Raw genomic sequence first — 12,656 nt, forward strand, 5'->3', positions numbered from 1 at the left:
GAGATGTTATAAGTCTGGTGTGATTTTTGTGGAAGGTAATAGCTCTCATTGGATAAAGTAAATCTTTAGGGTCATGTTCAGGAGACAGGTGTTCCTGAGGCACAGTGACTACAGCACTGCAGGTCTGCCTTTCTTCAGTATAGCTGAGAGTACCATGCCACTCTTGTGACCCCTCAGGCTGACAAGAAGTTCAACGTGAGCCAGCAGTGTGTGCTTGCAGCCCAGAAAGCCAACCATGTGCTGGGCTGCATCAAAAAGAGCATGGCCAGTGTGTCGAGAGAGGTGACTCTCCCCCTCCAACATAAGAAATATATGGACCTGTTGGAGGGAGTCTAGAGGAGGGCCACAAAGATGATCGGAGGGCTTGAGCACCTCCCCCCTGAAGACAGGCTGAAGGAGCTGGGGTTGTTCAGCCTGGAGAAGAGAAGGCTCTGGGCAGACCTTTTTTCAGTTTCCAGTTCCTAAAAAGGCTACAAGAAATCTGGAGAGAGACCTTTTACAAGGGCTTATAGTGATAGGACAAGGAGGAATGGCTTTAAATTACTAGAGGGTAAGTTTAGATTAGATGCTAGGAAGTGTAGTAGGCTAGGGGGCAGTGGCATAGGTTGCCCAGAGAAGCTGTGACTGCTTCATCCCTGGCAGTGTTCAAAGCCAGGTTGGACGGGGCTTGGAGCAACCTGGTCCAGTGAAAGGTGTTGCTGTCCTTGTCAGGGGGTTGGAACTGAATGGCCGTTAAAGTCCCTTCCAACCCAAACTGTTCTATGATATGATTGGGTTCTCTTGGATACCTACCTCTTCTATGGTACTTCTCCTATGACTCCCCTCATGGTATCTCTCAAGCAAAACAGAGGTAGCTGTTTGTGTCTAAATCAAGCCATACTCCAGTATAGCCACCTATTAGAACTACGCTGCAGTACAGGTCCTTAATCTCTCTACTGCATAGGCAACATCCAGTTAAGAGAGAAGTGAGATATCACACAAAAATATATACACCTTTACATGTGGATTCTCTGCTGGGTCTCTACCAGATGAGAGCTGTAGAGTAACAGCTAGTTTATTAAGCCAATTGGTGCTTGGTCTTTTAAAGGTCTGAAACAGAGAATCAAGTTCATATGGAAAGCATTTGCTCTAAATTCAGTTTTAAAAGAGAACTAAAGGAATTTTAAGCTATCTTCAAACTCTAATTTTGGATTCTTTTAGGAAGAGTCAGTGATAAAGTTGCGTAAGGGTACATTTCTGTGGTTGATTAATGCAGCCCTACCTGTGTCCCTGGCTTCATATTTCAACCCTAAAATGTTTGCTTTTCTCCCTTGCCATTACATCACCACCATCATCTAGCACAGCAGTAAACCTGTCCAGGGATCTAATTTGTCAAAAAACTAACCCAGTAAAAAATCATTCTTCCCTGGTTTAGCAGCCAAATGAGCTCATCTCAGTACTTGGCAAGTACAAGTGCATTGAAGTACAGATTTCAAGTTTGATTAGTTTGGAAAGGAGGCTGAGGGTGACCTCCTTGCTCTCTACAGCTTCCTGAGGAAGGGACATGGAGAGGAAGGTGCTGAGCTCTGCTCCCTGGTACCCAGTGACAAGACACATGGGTATGGTTCAAAGCTGCCCCTGGGGAGGTTTAAACTGGACGCCAGGAAGCATTTTTTTACCAAGAGGGAGGTCAAACACTGGAACAGGCTTCCTGGAGAGGTTGTCGATGCCCCAAGCCTGTCAGTGTTAAAGGGGCATTTGGACAACGCATTTACTAGCATGCTTTAACTTTTGGTTGCCCCTGAAGTGGTCAGGCGGTTGGACTAGATGATTGTTGTAGGTCCCTTCTGCTGTGATGACTGTGTAACATAAGAAACAGTTCTCAAACAATAAAAAGCTGTAACCCTGTTGTGATCCTAAATTAAATTGAGTAAAAAGGTAGCTAGTTAGCTACTAATCAGCAATTAGTGCAATAAGAGCTAATCTTTACAATAGAATTAGTGAAAACAACAGAAAAATCACACATAAAAAAAAAAAAGACTGCTGCAGTATTTAGGAATTGAATATGTAGGTTAGATATCTAGTATTTGGGTTCAACAAAATGTTTTCAAAGGGAACATACATCCCATCCTATATAAAGAAAACCAGAAAGTAAGAAAGAACAGGTGATATGCAAGGTGGGGGGAGGGAAAGTGAGAGTGAGGGTAAGGTTCAATATAATATTGTGGGAAAAAAGAAATGGTGAAAATCAAAACCATGCAAGTGAATTGCTTAGTCTGCGGTTCTCATGGCAGGCAAAGAAAGAGATTAAGAGCAATTGTGATTTTGTCGGGAGCTTGAAGTATTTCTTTTCACTAGAGGAGTTACTTACCTGTTTGTTTCAAGTACATACAGTTGTGGCCTTATCTGAAATTGGTTGTTAGAAGAAAAGGTGTCAGAACAAAATTGTAAATTAAGCAGAAGCAAATGATCCGAAGAACAAAAGCATTCATTCCAGAGCTCTGCAGGAACATAAGAATGAAATGGCTGGGTAGCTAACAAGAATACACAATGCACCATCAAACTTGTAGGAGCCCAGCTCTCTTGGTGGCTCTAAACTAATTTCTGCTATAGAAAAAAATGTTATTGTCTTGCTGGTTACAAGTTTTTCTAGAAGTGTATTATTTACAGCTATTACTTTATTGCATCATTTCACCTACTTTAAGGTATTCTTTTCCAGTTTTTATGAAGTTTTATATTTCATGCTAGAAAAGAAAAAGTCTTTATCAATAACCTGTTGAAGGTTATTGATAAAGACCTCATTTAACAGTGCTTTGAGATTTACTGGTAAAAAGCAGAAGTGTATGTAAATCTGACTGGTGTGTTCTGTTTGAACTGGCAAGCGCTAATACAGAAAAGACATCTCTTGCCCTTTCATTAATACACCACCTAGTATTTTCCTTTTGAAATATGCTTAAGTAATTTTTGATCAATTAAAAACTAAACCTGCTGGATTTTCTACTTTCTACATGAAAATACAGCAGAGAACATGGAGATTGTAAAAAGTATTATCCCCAGAGGCTCATAAGGTTTAATTTTAAAAAAAACCAAGACTTCTCTTATTTAAGAAAAATGCTGCTATTTTCACTTAAATACACCATGCCTATTAGGAGCTTCCTTATTCTCTTAAAATTATGAATTATTTGAAGTAGTGAAAAAACCCACAATCTGCTCCATTAATCTTTTATATCTAATTCTTCTAAGAATAACAAAGAGGAGAGTAGTCTTTAGCTTTCCTAAAGTCCTTGAAATAGCATTTAGCTCTGGGTAAAACTCCATCTCTCCTTCCTCTTTGAAGAGTTATGATTGGTTTCGTTTACTGATAAGTTGTTTTAAACGTATGTGTAGATATGCAACCTGTTTTATTTATGCAACATAAAGGATCATGTGAAAGAACTCTCTAGCATTGGGAGAACAAGACATTCCAATTAAGAACTTAATTTTTTTTCTGGAGGATTTTAAAGTTCATTTTCAGATTCAACTTAGGAAATTGTAAGTTGATGATACTCTGGTAGATAACTACAATAATTTTTTTTTTTTTTTTTCAAAACACACCCAACCAAAAAAGAATAAATATCTCCATAACACAACTATTCCTAAAAACTGAGTATTACAGAAGTATTTTTGTCTTGTTCCTTCAAACCCTGATTGTAGAGCTCACTTCATCACATTTTGATGTTGATTCTTTCAAGAAATTTTATATAGAGGTTTGTATGCTTCTTAGCAACTGCAGGTTTACCCATATCTTTTAAAGCCTGACCTCAAGACTTTATTTTTCTTTTCTGGTTTTGCAGCATGTAGAAGTTAAAACCCTAGGACATTCATCAGTGCTTTCCTGTTTTAGGAATAAACAATCCCAAATCATATCTGCTATTTTTGCCATTTCCATCCCATTCTTGTCACTGTTAGAATTATTTTCACCTTCTGCTACTTTTGAGTTTAACATACAAACTGAATATTTTTTTAACTTTTATTGGTAGAAAAATGCAATAAAATTGTGTAGCCCCAGGAGTGTTCTGATTGTCTTCAGGATTATCTACAAATGGACTTTTCCATAAATTTGGCTATAGCACTGACAAGAACAGCTCAAAAATCTTTTTGTACCTATAATCTGATTTGCTTCTTCATAGTTAACTGTATAAATCATTCAGCAGTATGGATCTGTTACACAACTATACGCATGTATAGAATAAATCTCCTTAACTTAAACAAGCACTACTGATTTTTGTCCAGAAAAAAACTAACAAATTCTATTGAGAAATCTACTCTTCCCTGCAGTGCAGAAATGGTACACCATTTACCATTTGAGAAGTCAGGCTCTGATAGCGTTGATTAGTTGTTCTTTTCTGTTACAAAGGGTAGACAGAAACCTGTACAACAGGTTGTGGGAACTTGTTTCACATAAGGCTTTGTTTCATTACAATTTTCAGAATTAATCAGAAACTTGAAACTTCTACTGAGAAAGGCCAGCTCCAGTATTTAATTCTCCCAGTTTTGACTGAGGAGGGTCCTAAGCACTGCAATTCTTACCACACACAAAGACATGGATGATTGTTGAAATACCACACACCTTCCAGAGATTTAGTACCTCTTGCCTAGTGTTGCTTCCCAATTTTATTTTGATACTTTGTCATTGCGTCTATCTTTAAATCATTGTTGTATGCTGTTATCTCATTATTTTAAAGCCTGCAAATGTTGGTTCTGAGAAGTGAATTCAAATAAGTCAAAGCTACCTTTCCGTTTCAAGTTCATGATTTTTCTTAATGAAATTTTGTCAGACAGGATGTAATACCCAGTATCTAGGCATTTAAACTCAGAACCAAAAATAAAGTTTTATCTTCATATACTCTAAGATCAAGAGACACTGGTAAAATCATGCTGTTCTGTCCTTATCTGTTCAATGCTTTCATTGTCACACATACAATGAGGAAATAATTTGCTGAGATCGTTTACTGAGCCTCACTATGTGAAGACACTTTCAGAAACATCAGTAATAGTAATCACTACTACATTTATATCACAAGCAGGGAAAATGAGTCAGAGAAGCGTTCTTACGTCTTAGGCATAACTGCATAGAAATTAATAGCAGTGATAAGATTAAGGCTGAAGAATTACTAACTATTGGGTGTTGACCCAGTTCACCACAATACACTACCAGGCACATTTTTTCCACATCGCAGAAATTCTTTTTGTAAACTGCAGTGCTGGGCAACCCTGTAATTATGCAGAGAGTGTTTTCACACATACACACAAAAAACAGAAAAAAACAAAAAAACAGTAATTTTTGGCTCAACAGGTTTACTTGAAACTTTAGAAACTTATTCTCACTATGAATAATATTAATTCAAACAGGCCTTGATTTTCTCTTAGGCCACTTTGTAGTGCTTGGACAGTAGTGGACCAGATAATCGAGCCCTTATAGTATAGCATAAGGACTAGTTCTTATAGTAACCTCAGAAACCCTTACTAACTTCAGTGAGGCTTTGTACTAGTGCAGACATTAATTCATGTGGAACTAATTGCAGGACTGTGGCCTAAGAAACTGGTGTAGCTCTATTTGCTTGTTATCCAGTTGTCAAAATGCAGTGCTCATTAAATGCAGAAACAAAGGGTCCAGATGGATTCTTTATATCTGAGAAATGCATTCCCCATATAAAAAGAAGATAATGAGTAACACTGCTGTGGAATTTAAAACCTTATTGGAAAGAAGGGAAAGTCTAAGACAGGTCTTTTAATCAAGAATAGTGCAGAGTCCCTTTCTCTATATATTCTATGATCTACTTTTACCTAAAAAGTAATTTATGCACTTGGACTACCTGAGTCTTCTTGCAGCATGAATGAGACTTACATGCTTTGTAGTCCCATTGCTTTTTTCCACAGTGTGAACTCCATGCCTGGTTCCAGTTGTGCTCTAATTACTTTTCTCCTGTCCTGTAACACTGAGATTTTCTGTCCTATGCAAGACATTTCTGGACTCCTCTAACTTAACCAACCTGCATGATCAGACAGACAGGACTCATTAACATGAGAGCTACAGCTATTTCCTTACCTCAGCAGATGGCAATAAGCTAGTGTAGGAGGCATAACAGCATATTTTAGCTAGTAAAATTTGGCATGAAGATATTATCTGCTGTATGGATGTGCCAATCTAAAATCTAATTTTTTAAAAAAGCGCAAAACCACAAAGTGATTAAGAATTTGAACTAACAGTTTCCAAAAGTGTTCGATGTTGCAGCAGTTTTAGGATGTACCCAACTGCTAATAGGATCTAAAAGTGACCTTGAATGCTCTGCTGCCTAACATCGCTGAGGATTCAGTTTCATGAAAAGTTTTAGAATACTGAAGTCTGTCTGCCTACCAAAAAGGGCAGTCCCCCTCTTCTCCAAGGCACAATTCTACCTATTCCCTGTGAAGATACCAACAGTTGTGCAGCCATGCAAACAATTTACCTCAGGGAATTGACCTAGCTCCAAATTAACCCAGAAAAATAAATTATTTTTGCAGAATGATCAGTTCTCTGATTCAACTTTCTATACAGCCATGGTCAACACAAATACCACTGCTAGACAGTGGGAAAGAATATAGAGTCATTAATGGGAAGGAGGGATAGTTGAGCTTCATGATCTGTATAGTTAAAATGTGTTGCCTGGCTGGATATAGAAGACCTACATCAGATAGACACCAAACCATTTTTTAGTAAATTGCAACTATTTATGTAAATTAACCAAATACTTAACTAAATAAGCAAACAAAGCATTTGGTGCCAATTACAGGACAAAATATACAAAGTTCTAGCTGAGAGATTTAGGTTGCCACAGCTCATCTGTAGATTCCATCTGTAAATATATCTCAAGCACCATTTATCTGTTGCCAGCAAGATAAATAGATCCACTCCCTTGGTCCACTCCCTCAGGCACTGAAACCCACCACTTGATTGTCCAACAAGACCTTCCAACTCTGATTAGCTGCTTCTTTGCAAGTGCTTGTGTTTCTGAATGTAGGCATGTGTAGAACTACTAATCTCCTGATGCTGTTTTGCTGTGTAAAGACCAAACCACAAGAGGATTCTCAAATACCTCTACAAAGGTTATCTCATCTGCAGCTCATCTACAGGATTAGGTCCCACAGTGTAAACAGGCATGGACAAGACTTCTGAAGGTTGGTAGCTAGTATGTATATGCATTGCAAATATGATTACACTCACAATCCCAGAATTCAAAGAACTTGGCTGCAGTAGCAGGAGCTGTTATCTTTTCATTAATGCTTAAGATATACCTTTGACATAAATCCAGATTTGAAAAAATAGCAGCACAAATAACCTCATGATTCTGTTACAGTGAAAAATAATGTAATGGTTTTAGCAAGAATCATCCTAATAGTAGTTGATGTTCGAGAGAACAAATCAGGAGTGAAATCTGGGACACTGCATGTTACAATCAGATATGTGAAGTAAGTACTATGCAAATATTCATGTTCAGATGTTACTACTACTTTAGAAGAGTAAGTCATGATCTTTTCCCTCTCTTTAGGTGTAATACTTGGATTTTCTCTCCGTTCATATAAGATGAGCTATCGGGAAGTCAAGTACTTTTCATTTCCTGGAGAACTGCTCATGAGAATGCTGCAAATGCTGGTCCTGCCACTAATTGTGTCCAGTTTAGTCACAGGTAAGAAATAAAAAAGAAACTTTCTTTTTTGTTCTTTAAATAATTTGATAAAAATGCACACACTAAATCATAATAAATGAACTTTCCAAGTCATAAAAGTGTTATAACCTGCAGAAGGAGATACATTTACTCTTGCTGTTTTAGAGGCAATATAACAAGAGGTTTGAATTAATATACAAAGAAAGCAATTCCAAGGCAACCTAACTGGACAAATTACTATTTGTCACTTCTCTGAAGATGACTCTGTACTCTTCTTTTTTCCTCTTAATTTCTGAACAGATATTTCCTTCACAATGTCCTATTGTTATCACAGATAATGGATCTCAGAAAAATACTTCGAAGACTAAAGAAAGTTTAAACTATGAATTGTGAGCCTGGGTAACCCATGCCTGTAAACCCAGATTGGCAAAACATCTATCTCCCAATCTTTTATAACAGATTAGAAAAAATAGGTGATAGATGAGTAGTTGGATAGTTTGAAAGAGACTTTATTCCATCAGTTCTGTTAAATTCCATCAATTCCATTGCTGTTTTCTGGTCAGCAGCTCTATTAAATTTCAAGCCCTCTTTTACTAAGTTGTTCCTTGAGCTAGAAATACAATAATTAATTTCTTATGGTGATTCATGCTTTGTCATTCCATCTAAGTTTCAGAGAAAATCTCTCAGATCTTTTATGAATGTTCAGAATGTATCTGTGATGTATTTATTGTATTTATTATAGAAAAGATTGTATTTATTAAAGAAAAGAAAGCATGGACATTGGTTTATCAGCACATCAGTGGTACAGCTTGGAGAGCTTAATTAAACCACACACTGTGCAGTCATAGAATCATAGAATCATTAGGGTTGGAAAGGACCTTAAGATCATCTAGTTCCAACCCCCATGCCGTGGGCAGGGACACCTTACGCTAAATCATATCACCCAAGGCCTCGTCCAACCTGGTCTTGAACACAGCCAGGGATGGAGCATTCCCAGCCTCCCTGAGAAACCCATACCAGTGCCTCACCACCCTAACAGGAAAGAATTTCCTTCTTATATCCAGCCTAAACTTCCCCTGTTTAAGTTTTAACCCGTCACCCCTTGTCCTGCCACTACAGTCCCTAATGAAGGGTCCATCCCCAGCATCCCTATAGGCCCCCTTCAGATACTGGAAGGCTGCTATGAGGTCTCCACGCAGCTTTCTCTTCTCCAAGCTGAACAGCCCCACCTTTCTCAGCCTGTCTTCATATGAGAGGTGCTCCAGTCCCCTGATCATCCTCGTGGCCCTCCTCTGGACTTGTTCCAACAGTTCCATGTCATCTTTATGTTGAGGACACCAGAACTGCACACAATACTCCAAGTGAGGTCTCACAAGAGCGGAGTAGAGGAGGAGGATCACCTCCTTCGACCTGCTGGTCACGCTCCTTTTGATGCAGCCCAGGATACGGCTGGCTTTCTGGGCTGCAAGCACGCACTGAAACTGGCTCACATTCAGTTTCTCATTGACCAGCACCTCCTTCTCCACAGGGCTGCTCTGAATGTCTTGTTTGCCCAGCCTGTAGCTGTGTTTGGGATTGCTCCGACCCAGGTGTAGGACCTTGCCCTTGGCATGGTTAAACTTCATGAGGTTGGCATCAGCCCACCTCACAAGCGTGTCAAGGTCCCTCTGGATGTCATTCCTTCCCTCCAGCGTATCAACTGAACCACACAGCTTGGTGTCATCGGCAAACTTGCTGAGGGCGCACTCAATCCCACTGTCCATGTCAGCGACAAAGATGTTGAACAAGACCGGTCCCAACACCGATCCTTGAGGGACACCACTCGTTACTGGTCTCCAGTAACTGGTCCTATTTTCTAAACACCTTAAACACTTCTTAATTGTCAGCAGGTCCAGAGACTATAAGCTCTTCTTCATTTCATTAATTGTCAAGTAGTTTAACACTGAGATCTCCTCTTACAAATGCAAATGAACATAGACACAATCTTCACAGACAGCAAAGATAGTATATATGTATATGAGCTGTTAATACAACAGCAGCAAACTAAGGTATTCACAGCTAAACTATCATTTGCGTTCACATATTTCAAGGAGAAAGTAGTTTGTTTCTATGCGCATGTACTATACAGATACTGAAAGCTTAATGAACACTGAAACCAGAGAGAAATTTATAAATCTTGTCGGGAAAACAATGACATGTTTAATTCCCAGCAAGTGTATAATTCTATTTTATCTCATATGTCCTTGCTGTTTTCATGTCCGTTTCACATGCAGAACTCCTCAGATTGGCTGGACGCTGATAGAAGAACCACTTAAAATAGAAAAGGAGAGACATTCACCCTTTTTCAGTTTCACCTTTCAGTTTCACTGCTGCTCTTTTTTGTAGGATGAGTTACTGCAGGAAAATTTACCTGCAAAGTTTCTTGTATCCATACTGGTTCTCTGAGAGAACTCAAGGTGAAGCAGGAAATCAGGCAGATTATTCTACACAAGGATTTGAATTCCCTTTAAAAATTCTAGGGACAGACACTTTGTCCAGGTAAAGATCAGCAAAACCACCTCAGAGTCACAAACATTCACAAGGAGCTGGCCTAGTGATAAGCCACGCTCATCTGCTGTATCTCCAGGTCTCAGCAGAGATTTTGTGAAATACCAGAACAGTTTCCAGTTAATTCTATTCTGAAAAGAATCATCGATCTCTGGATTTAAACAATTCTTTTCATTTTGATGGCTTTTATCCCCCTTTAAGACCTTTGGAGTCCTTTATCCTTTTTTATGCCTTTTTTCATAACAATAATTTCCCTTATTATATAAAGTTTTGGGAAAGAGAAATCTTATCTGTAAGATTCACGTTATTAGCATACCAGTGCCTTGTAATAGTAAGTGGACTATTCTTAGAGTTCCCTTTTGAATTAGAGATGGTAATTTGCAAGGTGAAAACATTTTAAACTTCTTTGTTTGAGCAATGAACAATTAGAGAAAACTCAATGAAATTCAGAAATGGCAGATTTCATAATTTTAAAAGAATCATTAAAAAAAACTATTTTTTTTTCATGGGATTAAAAGTAATTTCCTAGTTGTTGCTTAAAACTGAAAAAAACTTTTCTACACTGAACAATACCTCATGTAGTGTAAAAATTTTTGTGGGTTTTTTTTTCTTTTGCTTCTACGTATTTGCTGCAGAACTGTCATACTCGAGTAGAAATATAGGTATAATTGAATATCTAAATAAGAAAGAACTATATGTAGCCTTTACAGGTGTACTACTGTGCTGTTTAATAGAAGCTATTGGTTTCTTTTTTTGCACATTATTGGATAATTCTTTATGCTTCTCAAGTCAGTCTTAAGTTATTCTTGGCATCCATGAGCCAAATCTGTTATTTCCTGTATTTTGTTTGGCAAAAGAAAGTGGATGCCTCTTAACTAACCTCAGAAGGATCCCTTCAGGGTCTTGAACACTGATAGTGTAATTGCTTCTTCCAACTGTGAATGATCTGAACAAATACTTAGGTTGTTGACAGGAATGAACATGTGTCCTAGATATGATGTTCTAGGTTTCCATTTGTATATGTGTAAGTGTGCTCAATTTAACTGGTAATGACAATATCAGCACATATGGTATCTGAAGTACTAGAAATAAGCTGTGGATAGTTATATTCCTTTCAAATTTTGTGAATGTCAAAGAAATTAGAACAAAACCAAATTAATAATCATACGAGATGTAGGCTGTCATGTAAATGAAAGATAAATAGAGAAACTGAAGAATTCTGCTATAAAGCTAAACAGTTCTGACAGTTATTCACAGAATCTCAGGGAAATAAACTTACAAAAGGTGAAGTCAACCCAGTCATATTTCTCTATAGGCTCTTTTGGTACTTTCATGAAAGAAGCAATGCAGAATCACATTCAAAAGTTTTTACTCATCTTCACCTTATGTCTTATCATTATTGCATGTGGCTCAAGCACTTTATGAGATTTTATCTTCTGATGCGCATGTTACCCGGCATGTACTAACATTTGCTTGGGCAAAAACAGAGTTTATTTTCATACCTTTCACCATCTTTTACTGTTTATAGGAAAATATGTTTATACGAATATCGGTAGTCTTTATCTTTTGTGGTTTAGATAAAAATCCAGCTGCGTACTCTGTGGTTGCTGGTCTTCATTCTCTACAGTCTTTCAAATAGGAGAACTCCTAAGTTGTTATTCCCAAACAGTATGTGTTACAAAGTCAAAGGCAAAAATTAAAGCACAGCATATGGGAGGCAGCATAAATAACCACAGAAACTGGTGACATTCCCATGGATTATTTCATTCACAAATCTGACCTGAATACAAAAACAGGCTGACAATTTTGCTCCATCTCTGTTTTGAATTTGCTAGTATTATAGGAGTTAAAAATATTTATTTTAACATAAATCATACTGGAGAAAGAGAAAGGGAATGTAGAAACGGTGAAACAGCGAGGTCCACTGGCTCACAGAAGAATGCACAGGAATAATAGAAACAAGCAAAGTTCCCAACTATGAATACCAATACAGTGCACTGTGCATTAGATTATAATGCCTATCCAAACTTTTAATGGGAGTAACAGTAATATGGTACAAATGAATCTTAATCACACACCAGCGTGCAGCAGGAAAAGAAGATGACTACATATAAAGGAAATTTTAATGGAGACATGTAGATAAAGTTGTCACAGTTCAGCAGACACAAAGTACGTAGCTGTTTTAGTTATATCAACGTAGAGAGGGAAATAAGCAAATAATTACAGCAAGAACAGTATATGGGGCCACCAGTGAAAGAGTTGCTGTAGAAATACTGCACCCAAAGTTACCTAGTGACTGCTTGCAGCTAGCTGTGATGCTATCACCAATAATCAGATATGCATAAATGGACCATATATTTTTCACCACATACAGCTGTTTAACAGGAATGTGTTAGCCATGAAGTTTAAAAAAAATTATTTTGAAGTTAATATATGATGTGATGA

The 12,656-nt window shown here is 37.8% G+C and overlaps 1 protein-coding gene across 2 annotated transcripts in view; it reads left to right on the forward strand.

Moving 5' to 3' along the window:
• SLC1A3 (solute carrier family 1 member 3) overlaps positions 1–12,656 on the forward strand; it is a 59,888-nt gene that overhangs the window by 13,261 nt on the left and 33,971 nt on the right. For both annotated transcript variants that reach the window (XM_057414295.1, XM_057414296.1), the window contains exon 3: positions 7,548–7,685. In XM_057414295.1, the coding sequence (XP_057270278.1) occupies positions 7,548–7,685 (138 nt within the window). The remainder of the gene's footprint in view (positions 1–7,547; positions 7,686–12,656) is intronic.

Source organism: Pezoporus wallicus, unplaced genomic scaffold, assembly GCF_028554395.1.
Source record: "Pezoporus wallicus isolate ANWC-B61680 ecotype Strahan unplaced genomic scaffold, APGP_CSIRO_Pwel_v1 scaffold_8004, whole genome shotgun sequence".
Taxonomy (NCBI): domain Eukaryota; kingdom Metazoa; phylum Chordata; class Aves; order Psittaciformes; family Psittacidae; genus Pezoporus; species Pezoporus wallicus.